Raw genomic sequence first — 25,162 nt, forward strand, 5'->3', positions numbered from 1 at the left:
TGTTTTATTATTATTATTATTATTATTATTATTATTATTATTATTATTATTATTATTATTATTATTATTATTATTATTATTATTATTATTATTATTATTACGCTGGTGTTATGAGTTAATGTAACTTGGTTAGCATAAAGATTGTCCCTCGCTGGCCCCCGTAGTTTCTTCAGGAAGTCATTGGGTTTCATTCATTTTGATGTTGCATGGACTTTTTGCGAGGTTCTTTTCAAAATGCGTCGGAAACCAGAACATCAGGCAGGAAGCAGTGACCCCGTCAACGCTAATAAAAAGGTAGCCCATTGTTAGCGGTCATGTAGCGCATGACAGTTCAGTCAACGCATGACAGTCCAGTCAGTTTTCATTGGCTCGTTGCTTTCAGGAGCCAAATTAACACATTCAAACATTGTTATATCTATCCCGCGAAGTTTCTTGATATTTTCTTGTTTATTGTTTTTAAAGGCAAGCTGCAGTGATATTCAATGTGAATGTTTATTTTTATTTGTAGAGAGGGAGAGAGACAGAGAGGAGAACAAATGTCATGGTAAACATAACGACGTAGTTGTGCGACACAGGCGGATGGAAAAGTGTGAATAAATCTTTTAACTGACAAAACATTCGTTTTCGAGAATCACCAGAGAATAGCCTGTTTTTACAAAATTTAATTTCCAGTTGCCCAGCAAGAGTTGTCAGCCAGCAGTGTGACATAGCTGCTTATAGAGAGATGAGGAACACGGAAAGGACCTGATGATCCTAACTACAGCTTAGGATAATTACATGATGACTTGTGCATTTAGTATACTGGTCTGCAACCTTTACAACCCAGCCATACTTGTCCTCATTCCATTTAAATCACACTTCAATGTTTTAACAAAGACAACTTAAAGCATTTTACAGAACTGCCATTTTGTTCCCATTATTTTAAATAAAGTAAAACAATGATGGATCCATTTTCTTCTATGCAGTGTTGATATTTGTGGAAATTAGAGATAACGTATAGCTTTTTTTCCATTCTTAAGAAAAATTGTTCTAAAAGTCTATTCTGTTCCCACGATGAGGTTCAATATTTTCCTCTGTTTATTTTTAGTTTTTTATTTAATCACTGTTTAGTGGTCTCCATTTATACTTCTAACTAGTCCCATAAAGCATGTTACAAAAAGTTTTCAACAAACAAATTGTCCAGTTGGTCACTAAAAATAAAAATTATACATTTATAGCTTTTTTGAATAATTTATCAGATATTGTGGCTGTGATATTAGGGTGAGTTTGACATGCTGGTCTTTAAAAGTAAGTAATATTTTTAAGCACTGTGAAGATGCCCCAACTGGCTACCTTTAACATTAGAATGCTAAAATAAAAATATGTTTTTAAGTTTTTTGTTTGTACTATTCGCCTATTAGGTTAACAAGAAGGCAAGAGGATTCTTTTCTTTTGGAGAAATCACTCCAAAGGAGCCTTTTCCTTTTGAGTGATTCAAAAGAATGCTTTTTGGAATCAGGACCACTGTAGATTGAGAAAAGTGAAATTTTCTTCTCCAGATTCTTAAAATCACATTTTGTGATTTCTGAAACACTGTCTTCTCCAAATCTTGTCGTCTCCCCTTTTTCCATCATTTTGTGGTCGGGAACAGAGAGCGGAGCGGCCAGCTGACGCCTCAGCCAGGCAGTCTTACAGCTCCATCCTCATCAACTTCGGAAAGTACTTACTGCTGATCGTGATCGTTCCTCCGTTCCTCAACTATGCATCTCTGCAAAGAGAAGGACAGATGCTCTTGCCAAAAGGTATACCAAGTCTGAAAAACGCACCGATTCTGTTTCCGAATTCATATTAATAGTGTAGGAGATAATTGAATATTTCACGCGGATACAAGAATCTAATTTGATATAGATGTTCCTAGGGGCTTGCATTTAATAAAAAAAAGGGCCAGCCACTCAAAAATTAAAGATGGCGGCCGATTCTCAAAGTGTCCGCCATCGCTCTCAAGGAAAATCTCATTTTTGCACTCAAATTACCAATCAGACGAATGGGTTTGGTGTCAAATCATATTCTACATATTCTGAACCATAGAAATTAGGTCTGTCATGATTACAAATTTTGCCGGACGATAAACTGTTCTACAAATTATTGTGATAAACGATAATATTGCCATTTTGAGATCATTTTCATAATAATACAAATACACCCACTGAAAGACGACTGGTGTGGGACTTGCAAAAAGTTTCATGTTTGGCTTCAGATGAATAGGATGACCAAGGTCAAAAACAAATAATGTGACATAAAGTTCATGGAAGTCAACAAAATATGTAACATTTTATTACCTTAAGTGGTTTAAAAGGTTTATAAATGGTGGCCATCTTGAAAAATTACCTTCATCCTGAAATTCAAGTTGCTAATGGTAAGCATAGACATATATGGCTAGTACCAACACTTAAAAGATGCTTACCGTAATATTCTGTACTGTAAAGCACGTTTTGGTTTTAAGCTCTACCAGTGTTTCTCCAGCTGTGCAGGTTTATTAAATTCTTGAGAAGATGAAAAGAGTTCAGTAAAGCCTAATAAAGTTTGATTTATTTTGCTTTGTACTTCCAGACGGGCAGATGGTTGATGTCGGTTTGGGTCAAAAGTTGCATCTTTTGTGCAAAGGACGAGGAAAACCAGCCGGTAATAAATTGTCTCATATATCATTCTCTGTGTTGATTGATTGCCTAGTTTAACCGAACACTAACTAGTCTTGTTTCTATTAGTTATACTGGATGCACCAACAGGAATGTCCTCAGACGTCTGGATCCATGTGCAGGAGAAACTTTCCTCCCTGACAAAGGTGACAAATCGTCATGTTTACGATGTATGAAAATAAAAAAACTAAAACAAGTAAATTACACACAACAGTCAGGAAAGAAAGGATTCACAGAGTAGAAGCTAGCACTGAGCCAAATAGTGATCTCTTTGCTCTTGTGGCCATGTTGTTCGCTGCTGTCAGGGTCATGCAGAGACGATCCTCGCAGTCGCTCTGTCAGTTCCTTTTTGCTCGGCAACACTCAGCTCGGCAGCGCTCAGGCTGACAGCTGCCCCATGTTGTTTGTCTGAAACTGTGACCCAAATTAGGTCACTGGCTTGTTGGGAGGAGTGTAGTTACACAGAAACAACTAAAGTAGAACAGCAGTGAGATGCAGAGCAGCACTGGCCACTGTGTCCAGATCATTACAGAGCATCTTGGTTGTTAAGGAAGATTACTGTTGGGAGCGTCTTGTACATTAAAACCAAGCAAAACTTTCAGGGCTGGTCCTGTTTGTTTGTTCCATTAGGTTTGTACATATGACAGGATGGGACTGGGGTTCAGCAAGCGGCTCATGCAGAACGAAACGACCGGGACGGAGAAAGTCTGGGGGGCGTCCACAACCGGACGGTGAGTATGTTACGTCCAGTTGCCAATGGTTCCCTAGGTGAAGTCGGAATGTTCTCAGGAACATTTACAGTTTGATTTCCTCTCATTTGGACCGTTTGGGTCAGGTGGGACATAAATAGTTGTTCCTGTTGGAAATATAAATATTTCAGATAATAAAACTAATTTTAATGTCAAAATGTCTCCCCCAACCACCACTGGGCAAGAGATGGAAAAAGTCACAAATGAGAGGGAAAAAAAACATGCATGAGTGGTGAATTTTCCCAGGAGTGGCCAGCCTACTAATATTACTCCTTAAAGGCATTGACAACTCATCTAGAAGGTCACAAAACAACAACTGAAGAACTGTAGGCTACACTGGCATCACTTAAGGTCAGTGTTCATGATCAAGCAACACAGTTGGCATCAGTGGGAGAGAAAAAGACCGAAAAAGAACTCATCTTGCAAAAGCATCGTGATGATCCCCAAGACTTTAGGAAAAATATTCTGTTAACTGACGATGCCAAAGTGGACAGGTTGCAGTAATTTATGGGATCACGAATGCTTAAACAGTACAAGCAAAGACCCTGTCTGAATGACTCAGGAAAAAATGAAGGTTTTCTAATGTCCTTGTCAAAGTCTGGTTTTAAGATTTGATTGAAATGAAACTGAAATGCTGCAGCTTGGCCTTAAACAAGTCTTTGTGTTTGAAAACCCTTCCGTGTGGCTGAATTAATGTAATTTAGCAAAGAAGAATTGACCAGAAATCCCCCAGAGTGACTCCAAACGAATCAGCTCCAATTAAAACAATGTTTTGAGAACGTTATGAAGTGTTAAATTTCCCTGGTTTGCAGTTGATAAAGTATAAAATATGTAATAATTTTAGCATTGTTTTTAGAAACTTTTGGTTCAGTTTTTGTGCAAAACTGACAATTTGGAGGCTCGATGACTCCATGTTGCTCCTAGTTTAAAGTTGGACATCTTTTCATATCAGCTTCCTTTCCAGGAGGTCAAGTTGAGGTCTGAAAGATCAGAAAAAAAACTTTCTGAGGGAACTGCGAAATTCTTCAAGAGCAGAATAAACCTCAGTCGTAATGCGGGAGACCTTCAGGAAGACACAACCGGTTCCAGAGAGTTAATGTGTGGAGCAGCAGCTCACGTCGAGATGACAGAGGAAACTCTGACGCTTTGTTCCTCTGAGGCTCAAAGCATGGCATGCCGCCGTTTTCAGTTTATGATCAAATATTAAACACAGAGGGATTCTACAGAAATCTTTGTCTTTTAGCTGCCAAAACCAAAGAACGTTTAGCGTCGCAGGCTAAAAGACTGTGATCAATCAGCACTCCAAACTGCTGCTTGTTAGAATCCTGTCAAGCAAAACAATCACATTAATAATTTAATTCCCAGTTCCTCTCTTCATCTCAGAGTGGTTCATTGTATTTACAGTTGTTATGTGCTGGGAAGAATCAGTGTCGTACAACAGAGAAGAAGAAACACACAGATTCAGTACTGTGCAACAGTATTCACATCCACACACTTTCTTGCATTGTAATCACAAAAACGACATGAAACAAACAGCATTAGCTTCTGGTCTGGGACCCCTTTTGCAAGCCCACAGGCAAAGCTACAAAATATATAAAGAAATATTGACTTTTAGAAAGTTTTTTTGCAGCACTGTCTTACACAGCAGGGCCTTGCGATGCTAACTTGAGGACAACCATGGCAAATAACATTTCAATAAATTATTTTAACTTATATTTTGTAATAATGCTTGAAAAGTAGATTAGATTTTTTTAAATGCAATTTAAAATTTATGGTTTAAACATCTACTGGATTCAATTTGTTATTTTTAATTTTAATATTATTTTTAAATATTTTTCCACATCTTCGCTCTGGCTTTCCGAGGCCCCGCCCACCACCCTCTGGTGGCCCCGCCCACCACCCTCTGGTGGCCCCGCCCACCACCCTCTGGTGGCCCCACCGCTTTAAAAACCACAGAAGATTAAGTAATTCATTATCTGTAAAACCAATGACAAAGTAGAACATTACAAGACGTTCAACATTCTTCCTTTTAATTTTTTCATAATTTTTCATGGAGGAGTTTTCATAAAATTACTGTCATTTCTGCTAATATTGCGACTTTATCCTGGTAATATTAAAACTTTAAAACTTCAATTTTGTATTATTTAGACTTTATTGTTGTTCAACTATATTCTCGCTTTACTATGTCTGTGTTCTTGTAATATTGTGACTTTATTCATGTTAGGATTTAAACATATATAAATCCTAACATGGCCCTGATGTTCCCCTGTAGAGTCCAAATAAGCAGAAGCTGTAAAACACAGTTATCAAACCAGATGGTGGTCTTGGGTGTGCTGACATCACTCTGAACTATGGAAACCCAAGGAGAGCATTGATGGAAAAATTTATTATAATTTTTCCAAAAATTAAATCTTCAAAAACCAAAATTGTGTGTTGACTTCTTCAACCCTTTGACACATGTGAAACCTCTTCAAGCCCAGCTAGCTTATAATAGCAAATTAAGGCAATTTTAGTATTTTTCCTAGTAATGATGATGTCTTAAACCTACTTTGATGTAGGTTATTGGCTTGTCCGTCTTTCATTCTGGTAACCTTGAGTCCGTATAAACCTTCCTGACCCAGTTTGCAGCTCGCCCTGATTTTCCCACATAGATTGATGAGCGCTTTGTGTTGCAGGATGGTGGATGATCTGCACCGACTGCTGCAGGCTGCGGGGATAGCCACCCCCTTCATGCTCGTCGGCTCAGAGCTCGGAGCGCTCAACAGCCGGTTCTACAGCCACATTCATGATGCGTAAGTCTTCCGGCGTGGAATCAAATGTTTTCGCTGAAGAAGTCAGATAGTTTTCTAGCAAAAATTGTATTCTGGGTTTTGTGGTTGGGAAGGTGGCAGCTCACTGCCACGGGAATGTTTCAGCGTGGGGAGAGGAAAGCCTCTGCATGAAACAAGGTTAATGAAGATGGATGGGGACTGTAGTTCTCTTTATGTAACCTCCAAACAAATTAATTGTATTAGATGCGCTTAGCTTTTCCCAGTAAACTGTAATCCTTTCATGTTATGAGAACAATCGGAAAGACTTTCAGTCGGTCTGCAACAATAGCTGATGATTTCTGGTCACTTTCTAAACTTTTGGCAGTGGCACCAGTGTTGGGTTTTGCAGCCTTTGGAGCTCCAGTTTTTGTGGAGCCAATTTCCATTGTTTTCAGATTTTTTTTTTAATGCACTGCAATTAAATGCATGCTAAGTCACTGCAAAAGGTCTTTACTGGCTTAAAAGATAATTCATCACTAAGTCCTTTTCTGTATTTTGCGCTGACACAAAACACTAAACAAAATGGTGAAACATGTGTTAGAAAAAATTAGTGTAAAAAAAAGAAAAAGTACTATTTGCTGCCTAGTGTTACGTGTCTCCTACGCTACTCTAAAGCCTCTTCCAGATCAGTTGGGGGCGGGGAGGGGGTTAAAACAGAAATATGGGCTTAATGAAAAGTATGTTTAATACCTGCTTGAAGGATGTTATTTTCAAAAGGTACTTTTAGTTTGACAAGCAAGCCTAATCTGAAGGTATATCCAAAATTATTGTTGTAATACAATCACAGTTAAATTTAACCTGTTGATTTGAAAACAACCTTCTATGGAGTTAGATTTACTGACCTGCAACAACAGAGTGGTTCATAAAAGACTAACCTGACAAAATAAGCCATATTCACTAACTTTCCATAACCACGAACCAACTAATTGTTTGAGAAGTTCCCCTCTGTTCCTGTGTGTTCTTAATATAGATCTTCTGCCTTGCTTAAAACACTTCCAGGTTTGAACTCTATTGAGCCTTCCTGCAGTAAGACCCTGTACGATCCCATATTGTCTCAACTCTTGTTTTGTTGACTTCTCTGCTTGAGATATTTCCTGCACCATGTCAGAACTTTGTGCATCCCCACTGGTTGAAGGCTGTCAGAGATATCACTGTCGTAACAATTTTCCTGTCAAGGATCCACTTTCAGAAAAAAAACTGTCAGTCTATAAAATTGTGAAGCTGTCAGGCGTTGCTGGGTCAAATTGAAACCACCGAATCTGGATGTTGTTGCACTTGCAGATTTAAGATACTTTTTCACAATTTTGTATGTAAAACACACCATATCAATTCCCCTACCCAGAAACAACCAGAGTCAGGATCATGTCATCAGGCTCATGTACATGCTGCTCAATGTTCTAATTGTGAAGACACAACTTACCATTCCAGCAAAACTGTTTATCTGCCATCATCGGAGGCCATGCTAACTGGGTTTAGCATTCACAACAGGCTCCGGTGTGGGGAACTAGCTGTAGCGTAGCAGAGAGAAAGGGCAGGGTGTGTTTTACCATGGATAGCAATGTAGATTTGTGGAATAATAAAATTTTAATTTAATTCACCTCAGTGTTGTCAGTGTAGTTAAGGTAGAAATGTAGTTTTGCCTTTGGGAAAGCAAAAATACTTACAGACAGTTACAGATTTTTCCTGCTTGCAGCCATCACCATCTATAATAACTGACGGATTTTGAATTACTTTGACTTACAACATTTAATTTTTCTTTGGGTTTAATATAGTATTTTTGAATTTGAATTGAGCAGCGTGTACATAAAAATGATTGACAGCGCTAAAACCCTCCTCCTGGGTCTGATTGGTTGTTTCTGAATGAGTGGTGTATTTCTGCATATGGCAGTACGACTCTTGGATAGATATACTAAACCATAAGTACAAAAACTGATTGTTTCAGTCAAGATTTTGATAAATTTTGTGTTTCCCCAAATTTCAAGTCCTCGTTTGTGGACATCCTTTAATATTTTATATTTTAGGTTTATTATTTCCATTGATTCCCTATTAAAAAATAGCAACTGTGCAAATTCCCAAAGTCTTGAAACTCTGCTTCTGATGTTGAAAATGTCTAATATTTGTCACTGAAGATTCTCTCAAATCCAGTGCATGTCTAAAAATATATATATTTTCTTCTAAAAAAACATCTGCTTGCTTTACTGACCTGGTCAGATTTAGATTTTGAGCTAAAGATGTTCAAACACCACTTCCTATCATCTGGCATAATTCAGTCAACTCACCGACAACTCGTGATTAACACATCAACTTCTCCACACCAGGATGAAAGATTTAGAGCTTTATTTGGCACAATGTATCTGTCATTCAGAGAGAGAGAGAGAGAGAGAGAGAGAGCACGCGCGCGCGCGCGCTATGGGGGTTTGTTGATGAAACCTTTCCAAATGGAAATATTACCTCAGAGTACATGGCTGCCATAAAATGACAAATCTGCAGCATGGCAGCGGGGACGGCGCCATCTATTTCACACTCATTACAGCGTAAAGTGGTGGAGCCTAGTTAAAGTCTTACCTCATCTGAGTCTACTTGTGTGTGTGTGTGTGTGCGTGTGTGTGCGTGTGTCATTATTGTCCTCAGGCAGGTGTCAGACCTGGTGCTGATAGATCCCATCCCAGAGGACATCTTTGAAGAGGACCAATGGAAGGAGTACTGGTGAGTTCATTGGAGACTCTTTGTCTGCGAGAGGAGAAAGAGGTCGAGGGGTGAAGGAGCTTGGAAGTAGATATTAGGAAGAAGAGAAGGAACTGAGATGAAGAAGACACAAAGTCCAGGGGGTTACAGTAAAAAAGCAAATGGTTTAAAATTAAAGGCAACACACAAAAGTGATGCTATATTTCACATCGCTGGGTGGGGCTCATTAACGTGATTAATTGGAGGACAAGGAAGCACATTAGCCGGCTGTAGTCTGCTGGCCTGAAACAGACGAGTAGAAGGATCGGGAGAGGACAAAGTGTTGTTGGGACCGGGTTACGGAAAGTGTAATAACACTGCTTTAATCTGTGTAGCACGATTCATGTCAAGTGGTAGTTATTGTCGCAGCACATATTCCATTATTCTGCAATTATCATACATGAAATCGCAGAGGAGGAACTGTTGACTGAAATGCCAGCTACGCAACACATGGTGCCTTTCTGATCGGGAACAAGCACAGCCTGTCCTGTGTGGCTGTTAAGCGGTACAACGCCACTCCAGATTTTTGCTCCGAGTGTATAATTTAACAAACCGTCGAGAGCTTTTAGATTTCACTGACAGCCTAGCATCAACGGGGCGCCTGATAAACACGTTTAAGAAAACGCATTGTTGAGGATTTTCTGTTGTCAGATGTTCAGCCTGAAAACCCCTCAGCGGATGGTTATCTCGCACAGGCAGGTTCCTTCATTTGAAAATGTTGAAGTGTCTTATCAGGTCTGCGTTGAAGTGCTTGCACATGCTTCACGCTGTTAGCTCACGGCAAATGGGAAAGGGTTTGTAACGTAGCGTTATGTGTTTGACAATTTCTCTTGGTGATGTGCAGCCCATTAAAATGACTCCTAAATGATTATTTACTGAGTTCTCTACATTCAATTTAAATATAGCCTGATGGTTTGGCTCATCCACAAAACAGGACTGGTCCCAACTGAAACAAACCAGCAGGACTGACCTTCCCTTCATCCAGGACTTATATAAGTCCAGGGAATATGGACAGCTAACATCTCAGCAGACCCCACACATCCTGGACACAAACTCTTTAGACTTTGTGTGAAATTCCTTGTTTGTGCACATAATAATGATTAAGAAATTTGATTCTAAAAGTAGGTAAACATGCATCTTTCTACTGGAGAGATTATTGACCAGGATATTTGACGAATTGTAGAAAAGTCAAGCATTTGCTACGAAAAAAAAGAAAACTCTGAAATTTTGAGATTATTCTCAGAGATATTCTAGAAAAAAACTTGGAAATGTCCTACTTTCAAAAGTCAAATTTTCAACTTTTGGAACTCAGAATTTTCCATGTTTTTTCTAGACAATTTCTGAGAATAACCAGACTTTTTTTTTTTTCTAGCAAACTTTGAGTTTTCAAAGTCAGAAATTTTCAAGTTAATGTCTGAGATGTTAAAGTTTCAGAGTTTTCCTCTGGCAAATGATCAACTTTTTCAACTTTCCTTGTTTTATTTTTCTAAAACATTTCTGAGGTTTATGGCGAAAATGTACTTCTTTCTTTTTTTCAATCTACCATGGCTCTAAAACACCCTTGTATTTTTTATCTCCTTTATTTAGCCAGCCACTCAACAACTTGGTCACACAAAAGTAAAACAAATGAAAAAAATATTCAAATTTACAGATGTAACTGTGACTTATGAGAAAAAAGTCAGTGTCACTTTTATAAAAAGGCTAGCCCCTCACTTCAACTAAGCTTAGTACAGCTCCTCTTCTGTTCTAATAATCAGTTCTTAGTTCTCCTTCTTAAAACCCAACTCTGTGTTTTGCATGTGTTGACGTCTTGCAGTGGGAAGTGTCAGCTAGAATTCCTTACTAACATTCAATATACGTGAAATCCAACAATAAAAAAACCTGCAGCCAGGAAAGCAGTAAAGGCGTAATAATTGAGTTATGCCCATGAGGATGTTGCACATCCAAAGACCACTATTAGCTTGTGGCTTATGTAAGCGCAAGTCAAGCCAGATAAGAAATGGATCCCTGAAAATGGCCTAATTTGTACGTGACTCAAAGTGGAGCAGCACCATTTATCAGGGGTATGTGTCCAATTATCCTCTGATTAATAGGCATTCATTTAAACGAGTACATGACAGTGCAGCCGCAATCCAATTACTCCGTGCAGAAGCAATGCAGAGATGAAATGAAGCAAAGACTTACATTTAGTTTTTGGGGGGAGAAAAAAAAAAACCTCTATCATCTCTGCTTTATTTCCATTCGGGGAGCAAAATACGTTTCATAACAACTCTTTCTTTTCCTGCTGAAGGCTTGGAATTCTCCATCTCAGCATTTATTAGCTGTCAAAAGTCTGACAGCGTTTGGTACGTTGGGTTAAAGGAGCAGGACAGCACCTGAGCTCTGCTCTGGGATCGGAGGATTTCCACATCAAACAGCAGCTCGTTAGCGAAGGCTCGCTCCTAAAGCCAGTCCTGCTACAATCTGCAGAACGAATCGCCACCGTCTCCTAGGACAGGGGTGTGTAGGTATTTTCTGCTGAAGGGTCCACTTTTTCGTTTCGGGGGATTTGAAGACATCACATTATTATTATTTAGTTGCGCAGAGACAATGTACAACATTGTATCAACCCTTAAAAGAAGAGCTGCATGCTACAAGGTTAAAAAAAAAAAAAGGTAAATTTCCATCTGCAGCCTCTGGACAGGTTGATTTAATCAAGGATTATTTAAAAGGTCATGAATAGGCGGAAAGCCAGTTTAGTAATCTAAAACCATGAAAACCAAGCAAACCAAACTTTAAATCCACAGACAATTCATCACATTTTCTTGCTTTCATTAGCAATGAATGCAAATTTCTTTCAGGAATTTCTCTTTGCTTTAGTTAGTCCAACTTTCCATCACTTCTGACATATTTCTCCCTTCTTGGTGAAGAAATGCATCCCATATCATGATGCTGCCACCACCCTGTTTCAGTGTGAGGATATGTTGAGGTCAATGAGAGGTGTTAGTTTTTTTGACAAATTTCCTCTCTTTCCCTGGAGTGCAGAAAGCTATGTTTGGTTTCATCAGACTGGAAGGACTCAAATTTGTTACAGCTCATCCAGTGGGAGTTTGGCTATTTTTCTGCTTATTTTCTTTACAATTAAGTGTTAATATTTAAAGATACTATTAGTAGAACTAATATTATATTTATATAAATGATTTCTGTGACTTAAAAGAACTAGATCAGGCAGCCAAATCCCTCACCTTACCTCACCTACTCTGCTTACCTTGCAATATTTCCTCTGCAAGCCCAAACAAAACAATAAAATGATGCTTGTCTTCATTTTGTATTTAACAGAAAGTAAATAACCACATTTAATCCACAGTGTGCGAGTGCCGAGAGTGTAAAACTAATGAGCGCCATGGCAACAGTTCTTTGTTCAGAGAGCAGAAGCAGCAGGGAATACTCTTCTCTAATGGAACGGTCCTCAGATTTTAATGATTGCTGATTGGCTGTTTTAATGGAACCTCACTGTGTTTAGAGCAGCTCAATTTTCACAAGAGCACCACTTGAAGGTTTCCTCATCAGCTCGTTGCTTTCGGTGTTAGCTGTTACATTTTGATTGATTTGATTTTTTTTTTTTTTTTTTGGTTGATTTTGGACAATTTGAATTTCTAGGCAGTCTGTTTCTGTAAAAAGTATTCACACCACCTTGGATATTTTTACTCTTTTTGTTGCTTTTACAAATCAGTCACAGTCAGTAAAATGTGGCTCTGTAGACAGATTTTCTTTTTCAATGTCAAAATGAAAATTGATTTCTGCAAAATAATAAAAATTGAATAAAAATATTTAACATAAAATAAGTGATTGCATTAATTTTTATTTAAATATTTTTTTACATAAAAAATAAAGTATGTTTGCAGTGCTGTGATTACAGCTAAAGGTTAATGAGACTGAATAATAATTCAGTCACTTATTTTATGTTAAATATGTTATACATTTTCATTATTTTGTAGAGATACATTTTCATTCTTGCATCAAATGTTTTTTTTATAAACAGTAAAAAAAAGTTGATTAATACTGTTAAAGGATAAGACATCCAAGTGAGAGAATACCATCAACAATCACTGTAAAAATAAAATAAATATTTTTATTATATTTAAAAAACAAAACAAATCATAAAAACAACTCAGTTAGCCCTAACAATATAATTCATAAATAATACAAACTGAATAAAATGAAAACATATCTCATAAAACAGACTAATTGTAACTCAGTTTCATTTTGAAGAATTGATAAGATGAGTTTATTCCCATGAGATCCAGTCCTCAAAAGAAAACTTGAGCTGTGTTGAGGTTTATATTTAAAAAGAAGAGGCGGCTGTGTGTTAGATTGTTAAATCATTTGGACATTTATTGAACTTCTTTCTGTAATCAATCGTTAATTATTTATGTTGAAACAAGAAGTGGCGGCTATCAGCATGAGAGGAGGAGAGGGAGCCGGAAGCTGTCTGTCTTAAAATGAGTTCATTATGTCAGAAAATATAAATGTTGCTGCTGCTGTGTTCAAGGAAGTCTTTTTTAAAAGACAGGGAGAAAACTACAGAAAAAGACAACAGCCATTGGTTTTTTGTGTGTCCAACTGAAAACAGACCCAGAGGAATCCCATCAGGTGACGAAGCCTCACAGCTGTCTGCGTCTGGCTGCAATTATGACCGACTTATGAGTCTGGATTAGAAGTGACACTTTGCAGCTCATTCATCAATCTGCCTCGTTAATATTCTCATCAAAATGTGCTCAGAAACACACACACCCTGTCAGCTTCACATAAACACTAACGTATGATACATATGTGTGTGTGGCACTGTGTGTTACCCTCCCAAAAAGACAGACAGACACAACTATTACTTTTAGTTAGATCTATAGATAGTAGATAGAAAGATTGTTACATATTGACAATTAAACATTTTAGTTAGTTTTCCTGTTGCAAAGCGGCGCGTGGAAAAAGTGATCTGCTCTTTATTCGGCTGCAAAATTATTTACACCTGGTTACGGCATGCAGCACATTCCACTTATACTATTAATGAAATATCAAAATGCTGTGTAAATGCCTGGGTAGTTTAACCACTATTGGCAGCGATAATCCTCAGATGTACTTTTCTGTCAGACACGTATTTCTGGCTTAATTGGATCAGTATCGGGTAATATTAAACCTCAGATATCGGTATCGGTATCAGACAAAAAAATAGACCGGTGCATACCCTGGTAGAAACTCTGCTTTGGTCATTTTTGAAAGTACGATCTTTAACAAATGAGTGAAATGGAATAAAATAAAAGAACAGCACCTATTAAGATTAATATTAATTCATATTAATACTCCTTAATAAGATACTGTTACTTTATCTAGACATTAGAATTGAATGATTGAAACGTTATTTTATTTACCTGTATATTTATCTGTGTATTTATACAGCATCTTTCATTATTTATTTATTTTTTACTTAATATTTTTTAGCAGCATTTTATTCTATTTCATACCCTGCATGTTCACTGGGAGTGGGAGGTGTTTAATGTTGGTTTGAATGTATGTTTTATATGCAAAAACTCAATAAGTACAAACAGAATCAGCTTCCACCCCGTCCTGCCTCCCCGTCATCCTGAGGCTCCCAGATGAGTCATGAAAGGCAACTGATTGTAATTAGAAGCAGCGTAAAGCGTAGCTGTTGCTCTGACGCTCCGCTAATGAAGCAGGCCCGCTCCGGCCTCCGTTTGTTCACCCTCGTGTAATCTATAGCATCGATGCCAAGTGGAAGAGTTCAGAGGAGGGGACGACGTCTGCCGCGGCGCAAGAGTGACACCTTGTGTTCGCTCTCAGCGTAACAGTTTGAACTTTTGCAGCCCTGGTCCTGCAAAAAAAGGAGCCTGATTAGAATCGACTGGGTTGTTTCTGAAGTGGCAGCTTTACGTCTGACTGTGTGAAGTTTGGTGGAGGCTGAAGTCGTAGTGATTAGGAATCAGAAAGTATAATAATTGGAACTGTTCTCTGCACCAGGGCAGCTGTGGCTCAGATAGCAATCAGAAGGTTGTGAGTTTGATTGCATCTTCTCACATTCCCGGCCGATCGTTGTCTGAGTGTGAGAGATGGAAGTGCAGCCAGGTGGATTTGACCTGAAGGGATCTGGAAAGAGCTAATTAAGCTGAATTCATTGGGCAATTAATTTTTCACCATAATAAATAATAAAGAAACTGAAATTGACAAAAACAACAGGTTGACTACCTTGGTCCCATATGTAAAAAATAAACTGCAACAAACATAAAATGTAAAATAAGCAATAAAGCATGATGTCACTCAGAGCACAAAGCATAGAATTAGACTTCGTAGATCCGCCTTTGTGAGTCAGACGTATTGTCAATGATACCAGATCCAGAATTTTTTTCACTGTCGGATCAATACAGATATAAATATCAGATTGGTGTATCTGTAATATTAAAGTAGCCATTTCCTAAATGAAACTCAGCACATGTCTGCCTTATATAAATACTAAGTTATCTTTATTTTTCCAAATTTAAAAAGTGGCTAAAAGAAGTGGCCGTTTTACGTCACATCATGTTTACGCTCCTGTGAAACAGGAAGTCACGATCTGATAATTTAAAGGTTGATCTAGACTTAAGTAGTAAGGTATAACCTAGAAAACAGCAGTTACATGTATCTTATGGTAATTGTCAAAGATGCCAATAAGTGGGGCTCTGGTCATTCTGTTAGACACGGTTGCTTAGTAATAAATGCGTGCATGTTTTCCAGTGTGAGATTATGCTTCTGCAGAAAAACATGAATTTATTCATGCCTCCTTGCACGTCTCTACCAAGGTGCTGTGTATGTAAACAAAGGTGTTAGTTTTTACAGAACGCCATCGCTGCTTGCTTTCCTTTCTTCTGCATCATTCCCCAGGACAGTATCAGATGCAGTTTCATAACAACATAATCCCAACATGACTGTATAATTTGGTTCAGCTTTTTATAAAAGTACAAACAACATCCACTCCCGATTTTATTTATGTATTAATGTAACAGTGTATTTATTCAGTAGAAGAGCAGCAACTTTCCCTGTTTTTTTCCCCCCGTCTCGCATGTGATGTTAAAAATAAATAATGAGGTACCCAGTTGTTGTACAACAAATCAGTGGAGATGGGGCTGGTTCACAAGGTGACACCATGCTGCTCTGTTTTTCAGCTGCTTAGACCAGAAAATCAACTCTGCACCCATACCATAATGAGTGTTTGACTCCCGGTTTGAAGGATTAACAATATATGTTTACAGTTTATAACAGGTGTGTTTTTAAAGGACATCCATTTTCCTTTTTTTTTTTCCATTCTTTTCTTTTTTGCACTTTTCAGGCTTGTTGCTCATAATTGCGTTCATTTCCATGTCTGAGCTCCATCAATGTGTAAAATGTATGAAGGAAAGAAAGGAAGAATAAATCAGCACAGAATACTGTCAAAAGTTAAGTAATTTCCTATATGCATAAAAAAAAAATCCAGCATCATTGCCCCGCTTTATCCATACAAGGTGAAAGCAGTAGTAATAAAGTCTCCATCTGGAATATGAGCTTATAATGTTAATTGTCTGGAAAAAAGATTTTTCTTGGAAGCAGCAGATTTTTGTTTTCTTCAAACTGTGTCACAGAGACAGTTGTGTTAGAAAGCCATGAGTCATTTTGGAAAAACATAGCATTAGTGAACAGAAGCAGCTGAAAGTCTCACTTTTAGACACATAATCCATTCAGGCATTATTCCATGATTATTATATGTTTAATAATTGTGGTATAATATGCAGAAGAAACGCTTGGAGAAAGCTGTTAATTTTTAGATTTGATTTAAAAACATAATATTTAGACATGGAGATGTTTTGTTCTAAAATAAGATGTTAAAGAAGAAGTTAAAACGGCACATTTTCTTATCTCAGAACATTTTTTCTCACTCCCATCCCTCCGATGGAGAACTTTTTGTTTCAGAGAGGCCTAGTTGCAAGCTCTCCTTTTGGCCCCAAAATATGTGATTTTTACATCCAATGTTTTGGTTTTTGCCTATTAAATATCACAGTGTTTGTCACAAAAAGCTGCACTAAATATAAACAGCAGTGAAGAGGTGAGTTTATAAAGATATACCATTATTTGGAAAATCAAAATCATGCTTTATTGCATTTAGGGATGAAAAGATGAATCAGATTAATTATATTGAATCAATTGTTGAAGTGATCGTCAACTAATTTAGTAATCGATTAATTATCAACTGGAGTACACCTTCTTAAATTCTTAATTAAGCTAAAACTGTACAAAAATATCTGCTATACATCCTTTGCTACAAATGATAAAGCTTTAGCTTTAGTTTCTTTTCTTATGCAAAAAATTAATTTCATCATTTGTTTACTTGCATCTTTTAATGTATCTAATATTGTTTAAGAAAAGGTTTAGGTAGTTAACAAAAAGTCAGCAGAATGTGCAATTATTAATCAATTATCCAATTAATTGATTAATAGTCACAATAATTGAAAGAATATTTGATTGCTAAAATAATCATTAGTTTCAGCCTTGATTCCACTGGGTGTTTCTGTCTCTTTAAGTGAGAGATTTCAAATTTTGAGTATTATGTATTTATAATATAATAATTCACCTGTTGGTCTTACCAGCACTTTGAGTTTTTGATGAACAAGTTTCTTGTTTTTGGTGGAACTTTGTTCAGTGTTAATTGTTGCCGTGTTGCTTTATGTTTTTTTGTTTTTTTTTGCGACTCGCTGTAAAGTTAATTGCCGATTAATTGAGACTGAATCTGAATAATTTAATGCTTTTTGAAGCATCTAAACGTTGATCTGAGTCAGACGACATTGTTATATTCCATAAACAATAAGAAGGGCCACACTGTGTGGGTCCCATAAGAGAACATAAAACCCCGATGTTTTGACGTAACAGTGGAGCCTGGCGTTTAAATGTTCCACGCTCGATGTAATAGTTGGCAAACTCGTGTGTAATGGTTGGTGTTTTGTGCGTGAGCACGCTCTCAGGTAACAGAGGCCCTGCATATGGAATGAGATGGTAATGAGGAGGAGGAAGAAGGGGAAGAAGAGAGGAAGACGGGGGGGCCTTATCGCTACGGGGCCAAATTCCGACAGTGAATTGCGTAGTTGTAACAAAAGTAACAGAGCGTCCATTCAGCCTGCACTAATCCAGATGGGAAAGTCAAACAGCAGAAAGTCCACGGCACAAACTCATTTCATCACTTTATTAATTTAGATATTGCCTCCTCGCTCCTGTGGGGAGGAGAAAAAAAAAAAACGAAAAAGAAAAAAAAAGGGCCCCTCTGAAATGACCAACATCGGTGAGGCGTTTTGCTCTACATGGTTCCCCCACTTCGTCTCCTCCCGTTATCTGTTTAATTCATCCCACCAATCTTGGCTGTCTTTACCCACTAAATTTCCCTTTGACACGCATGCCTTGCTTCGCATAATCCTCACTCAGGGGCAGAATTAAAAACGAGAAAAAAAAAGAGGCAGGAATGGGACAGGTGGCTGGAGAATCCTTGAAATAATGTTTGAATGCCAGACCCGGGGATGATTTGACTAGATTGGAACTGGCTGGCTGATAGGGAGAGACTTTCCTCTGCCCATTTTTTTACTCCCCCCCTCCCCCCATCTTTTTTTTTACTTTTTTTATTTTTGGAACCAAGTGGTACGAAGAAGGGTGACAGGTGGAAAATGTGCAGAGACTGAGATGTCTTTTAAGAGCCGGGTCGAAGAGTCGGCTCGAAATTGTGGTGCCAGAATGACTTCAGAGGAAAACTGTGGAAAGGAAGATGAAAATGTCAAAACGTCACTCTTCAGAAGTCTGATACACAAAGTTTTCTCTGTCTCACGAAGACAGGGAATTATTACATCCCACTTGTTTCATTCCCCCCCCCTGCTGCCTGTCCAGAAAGGACTGCTGTGTTTTTTTTCTTTCTATGAATATGGCAGACATGTTATCTCAGTGAGTAACAGTTGAATATGTTTTCCGCGGTTTGTTTGGGGCTTTATCTGACCAATCACAACTGACACACTTTGTCGGAGCCATGCCTGATGTATCTGGCTGAGGTTTATGTAGAAATGTGTCGTATCAAGCACAGGTGGAATGGCTTATTTTACACATGAAAGGCACATGATAGCAGCGCGATAAGGACTGAATAAAGAAGTGCTGAAGAATGTGAAACCGACCGACTTTAACTGTGGAGCTTTTGGCTCAACGTTGTGTAGAAAGATCAACCCGTCTGTCAAATATAAATACATTATTGATCCCAAAGGGAACTTAAATGTCGTATCTAATTTAATTAAAGTTATTGGAGCCGGTGATGACTGTGGACAGGAAAGACCTCCTGCAGCAGTCTGCGACAAATTTGAAGAAACCTCTGACTGAAGACTTTGTTTTTCCGTGGCAGTTTTATGCAGAGGATGTTCAGTTGTCTATAATTTTCTTGCCTTTCTGCAGCGATGCGCCAATCTGATATTAATATCGGTCCTGATGTAAACAATTCTAGATCGGGTTTCCATAAGGTCAGATCTATTCAGTCTAATTCTATGCTTTGTGCTCTGAGTAACGCCACGTTTTAGTATTTATTTTACATTATAGTTGGAATTTCTAATTGCACTTTCTGAGCCATTTGAAAAAAACATTTGTTGCAGTTTATTTTTCACATATTTGTAGTCAGTCTGTTGTTTTAGTCCGTTTCAGTTTGTAATCATTTCATGTACAAACTGAAACCTGTGGAGCCTGGGATGGAGGTCTTTGATTTTTTTTTTTTTTTTTTTGGCAATTTCTCTGAACATTGCATGGTTTGGATGAGTATATTTGGAAGTCCACTTGTTTGAGTACTTAACAAGGAAACAAAGGAGTACGCTAAGTTCTCTTGCCGATCATCAATATTTTGTTTTTTTAAAGCTTGACCTGCTGATCCGTTTTTTTTTGTGTGTGTGTGTGTGAATTTGTTGCTAAATCCGGCAACAAATTCACTAATTTGGCAACATTGAGGTGATTATTGTTAACTGCATGGCCGTATATGTCGGTCTCTCTCACAGTAACAGGAGCATTGCTGATTTTCAGACCTTTATCGATCATTCGATAAAATCAGTTTCCCATGAAAGTATTGAGCATTTGCAGATCGCCCCAAACTGGAACCAGGCTGTCTGTGCAGACCTACATAAAAGTCTTAGTATTTTCTGAATCCAGCCTTCCTGGATTGCTTCTATGTCTTTTGATCCTGGCCTCATCTTAACACACCTTCATGCTCCAGAGCAACAAACTCCTGCTTTTATTCAGTCTGTCACACTTATCAGTTAATCAAGTACTGCTACCCTCTTCCATACAAACCTGTTTGTGTCAAATTTACATTAGATTTTAATTGTTTAGACCCATGTAGGACCAGATAATAAAAAAATGTCTGAGTTTCCCTACTGTGGAGCAATAAAGGACATTTCTATTCTATTTTCTACTCTCCTCTGTTCTTATCTATTCGAAACTTGAAGTCTAAAAATGTAAGAGACAGTAGTTTCTTCTATTTTTCCTGTTTTTGGGCTTTACTAAAATAAAACCAGCCTCCCTGTCCTCATGCCTTCCAGGACTGTAGCCTCTGAATGCAGAAAGTGATTCATCAGATGTTTAAACTGAGAGCATCTGAGATCCAGATAAGGCAAAACCGGGACGAGGCTCTCGGGACACGCGGGGTGAAGACGCGCTCGGCGCCGGCTGCGTGTCGGCACGGCGATGTCGGCAGCTGCCGCGCCACGCTATTGATTGGGTTCCACAGGCTGAGACCAGCCAATTCAGAGCACCAGTGAGCCGAAACCGATTGGGCCTCCTGAGTTACAAAATCCTGCAGCTCTTCTTCTCTCATCTGCCAAAAAAAGGGAGTTTTTTTTTTCATTCCCAGGCAAATGTTTTGTGTTTTTAAGAACATTGGGCAATTTTTTCAACTGAAAAGATACGAGAAAGGCAATGTAGCAAGAGTCTAACTTACTAATGGGGTATTTATCGTATCGTATCGTTTATCATATATCGTGATAAATTTAGTATGATGCAAATTTTCATTTATTGTCATGATAAATTTTCATTTATTGTCATGATAAATTCCAATTAATGCTGTTTAAATTCCTCCCAAAACTGTTGGGACGTTTGGTTTTACTATTTTCTCCACTGTTTGTTTAATGACAGCATCAATACATTTGAAAATGCGACTGAATGCAGTCACTGTGTGCATCAGCGATACAAATCACACTTCTTTGTTTTCCAGGAGCAGTTTATGTGTTTGTGGGGCTATGATTGTCACAGTCATAATTATCTAAAAAAGAAATAGTAAATAGTTCCTATTGCAACTTTAATTATTATTGCAATAATAATAGTTATCATTATTGCAATTATTATTGTACCACACAATAACATGATAAAACTTTAAGTCACCTGAGTAAATCGAATTATTTGTTCGATTTACTGGATTATTTAGGTCAATCAGACGATTTTGACACTTTTTCAAGTTGAAAATAACAAATGTAATTCAAATCTACTCTATGCTTTATTATTTGGTGCATTTCTGTCATTAATAAACAGATTTCTTTTGCCTCTACAGAACTCTACAGTTTGGCTGAAGTTTGTCTTCAGCCAAACTTTTGCTACTGACTCAGCCAAATCTCCTCACTGGACGAAATTGATGAACAGAAACCTGTCTCTAAATTGTGTCTCTCTGTTGTTTTTTTAACTGCTTTTCTTCCTCCTCAGGTATGGGAAGCTGCTTCCGTCACTCCAGGCCCGGCAGTTCTCGGCCGCCACTGGGCTGAGCCGCCTGCTGATCATCCTGGGCGCCATTGAGCCGCTGCTGAAAGGAGAAAATGTCTCAGAGGAAGTCATCCAGCGGCAGGTCAGGACGGCTTTCACAGCTGAAAACAACAGAAAAATCTCAGACGTTTTCATAATTGTTAATGTTGTGAAAGAAATATCTTCCAGGTGGTTTTTAGGGGCTTTGGTCTCCAGTGCACTGCTAAAACACAAAATCTCACCACAGAGTTCTAGTTTCTTAGTTTTATCATATTTCAAATGTGCTAACGTGCAAGTAACTTTTCAGCAAGCTATAGGAGCTTGTTTTAAGTCATTAATGTCTTAATATTGACAAAAAATTTCTATAGTTCTAAAGGCTGATTATTTAACTTACAATAAGACATTTTCCCATCTTGGAAGTGAAATAATTTCCCAATGGAACTAGTACTTTCTTCATCAATATTAAGGAATTGTTTACTTAAAACAAGCCCCTATATCGTGCTGAAAGCAACTTGTTGGTTAGTACACTTGAAACAAGACAAAACTAGGACATGTGCACTAGAAACTAGACCAAAAATGCCTGGTGAGATTTTGTGGTTTTGCAGTGCTCAGTGCAGAACGTTTCCCGTTTCAGCCACAGGGTGGTGCTAGCGCGGGAACAATCGCAGCCTCCCTCCCTCTGCTCGAAAGCAGAGTGGGCGACTGTTGCAGGAGCGTTTCTGTCTCCAAACCGTCAGACACACTGAATCACTGCAGGAAGCCACACGTCATTTTTTCTTTCTTTATTTCTTTAAATAAATGAAAAGCGAGGCCGGGTTCATCTGGGACTGACACGGTGCTGCAGACGCTCCCTGTCTGTCTGCTGCTTAGGGAGCTTCCTCACAAGTCAAACACAGTAATATGAACTACAAGCTCTTTGCTGGTTGCTGGCATTTGATTTAAAAAATACAAATAAAAAAATAAAAACTTATTTGCCTGATATTTGCCCTTCTGATTCTGCATCTCTGTCATTTTTTGAAGTGAAGGATGTTAGCGGTTCGTTAAGACACCTTCTGGCAGCCGCCCACCATATGATGGCTGCAGCGATGGGGGGGAGGGTATTTGAGCTTTTCAAGTATTACAGTTGTTGCCAAGGAGATAAGGACATCATTGTGCTTGAATCCTCCAAGGACCTTGTCGTCAGGCCAGGGAAGGTTATGATGTGCACACAGAGCCGCGCAGAGCCAGAGCAGATGTTTGCTACAACGTTAATAACTTCTAAGGCAGCCGGTCCAGTAACATCTGGATGATGAATGAAGGCAAAGAGAAATCGGCTCAGTTTCATGGAGTTCAGCTCGTCTCTGAAGTCCGTCAGCGCTGACCGACCCGGTCTGCAGTCGCTCCAGGGTTTCTGCTCCACTCGACCGCTGGAGAATGAGATTATTTGGAGGGTTTTTTTGTCCATGTTCTGCTCAACCCTGAGGTATAAAGGGGTTGTTTTAGATGGAATTCAGAAAATGACAGAGTATTGGAATTTGGTCACAATAACAAATTTTACTGGACGATAAATTGTCCCAGACGTTATCGCAATCTGGGTCCAATCAGGTGTTCTGCACAACTGGAGATGAAAAGATTTCTCAAATATGCATGAAAAGATGAAAGCAACACTCCAGATATGTTTTTGATGAGCGAATAACGTTATGATATAAAGCTCAAAAAAGTCAATTTTACATAATAATACCCCTTTAAATATTGGTGATCGGCCAGAACAGTACAAAGCTAGAAGTCAAATCATCGTGTGGCATTCTGCTATTCAACAACAGTTTTATTAGTTAGTTGAATTAAAATGAAGTTTATTATGCGTCTCGGTCCATGGAGGACTTCTGTTCTGTTCTCCATGTGAGGCTGCAGAGACACAACCACACCCAGACCAAAAACAAACAGAAACCTTATGCACATGTGAGATCATTAAAAAATGTTTACCACATGAGACCCTGTTTTTATTCATAGACAGTAGATGTTTGCTCAGTTTAAGGACAGAGCGATGCGCCTTATTGTTTTTTTAAAAAAGCTTGAAAGTTGTACATTTTAGTGCACTTTTAAAATGAAACTCTTGATCTTGTTGCTGGTTTTAAAGATGAATGCATGAGCTTTTCAAAAACAATCAAATCAGGATGCTAACCTTCGTAGGCAGAATTTCTTGGTCTAATTTATTTTGAAGTCGGGCTAAATTTTCTCTCTCCTCCTGACAGAAGTACCTCCTCAGTAACCCCGCCCACCAGAGCAGCGCTGTGGACGAGCATTACTTTATGAACGAAAGCGTCGCTCAAGTCGGGTAAGACAAATATGTCCGACATTTTACCTTTTTGGATGTTAAAACCAGAAGACACTTTTTTAAAAATTGTTTTCGTTTTAAAGGGACATCACAAAGTTTAAGCCACTCTCCAGCCGGATATCAGTGAGCATGCTCACTGGGGATTCCTTTGATGAGCAAATGCCTCAACACCTAAACCAAGTGAGTTCCACTTCCTCCTGCTGTAAACCAACAACGCTCACGCTAAATCACATTCCTCCCGCACCAGATGGTCGCCAAACATCAAAAGAGGTTCCTGAAGGAGTCCTACCCATCGGCCAATCACGTCCACATAAAAGGAGCAGACCGGCGAATGATCTACAAGAAGCCATCTGCCATCAGCCAGCACCTGTGGAAGCTCGTCAGCCAGCGACAGGCCGGTCCGCAGAGCGAGTGACCCTCCAGAGAGGAAGCAGTCGCCACAGATACGGGGGCCGAGCAACGGCTGAATAGGTTTTAGATACTCACTAAAAAGTTTGGCGGGCTTGTTTTGCCGTTCTTCGCAGCCCTTCGTGGAGCCGGTCGACACGCCGCGCTAAGGTTCATCAGAAAGTCAATTTCAGGGCAGATTTCTGCTTCACTGGAAGCTTTTCTTTTTTTTTTTTGGAAAAATGAAAATGATTTAGCATTTTCTGTCTTTGATTCATCAAATCTTCCGAAGTTGTTATTTGAGGCTCTTCGTGAGATTGGCCAGTGCCAAAAAAAAAAAAAAGCATACATGACTCTTATGGAGGGGAGGGGCCACACATGCACCACGTTACCGTCCAACTCAACATAGTCACTTCTTCATTTTCTGTCACATCATGGCCACAAAGCAACGGTAGCTTCAGTTCCTTTAGCTTCATGTATCAGAATTCATATTCATACACATTAAACCTAAATATATACTTTTGAAATCCAAATCTTTTTAGTCAGCTTTCTTAATCCAGATATGCTAAAAAAAGGAAAAAAAAAAAAAGAGCAAAGACCACTGGTTTATCCTGAGGATTTAAGTTTAATTATGACACCACATCAAAATAAAAATTTCCAACAGATCTGGAATTTAATTCCATCCATATACATGCATAGCAACAACGTTTTAAG

The 25,162-nt window shown here is 38.5% G+C and overlaps 1 protein-coding gene across 1 annotated transcript; it reads left to right on the forward strand.

Annotated features, from left to right (window-relative positions):
* Window positions 1-169: 169 nt before the first annotated feature.
* On the forward strand, window positions 170-25,037 carry LOC106962420 (uncharacterized). The gene is made up of 11 exons (XM_015056828.1): window positions 170-294; window positions 1,631-1,781; window positions 2,590-2,661; window positions 2,745-2,821; window positions 3,306-3,406; window positions 6,100-6,216; window positions 8,866-8,940; window positions 21,712-21,850; window positions 23,979-24,061; window positions 24,145-24,241; window positions 24,309-25,037. The coding sequence occupies exons 1-11, from the start codon at window positions 235-237 to the stop codon at window positions 24,474-24,476; spliced, it is 1,140 nt and encodes a 379-aa protein (XP_014912314.1). The 5' UTR covers window positions 170-234; the 3' UTR covers window positions 24,477-25,037.
* Window positions 25,038-25,162: the final 125 nt, after the last annotated feature.

This window comes from Poecilia latipinna, unplaced genomic scaffold (genome assembly GCF_001443285.1).
Source record: "Poecilia latipinna isolate Pla-1442-1.1 unplaced genomic scaffold, P_latipinna-1.0 Scaffold1411, whole genome shotgun sequence".
Taxonomy (NCBI): domain Eukaryota; kingdom Metazoa; phylum Chordata; class Actinopteri; order Cyprinodontiformes; family Poeciliidae; genus Poecilia; species Poecilia latipinna.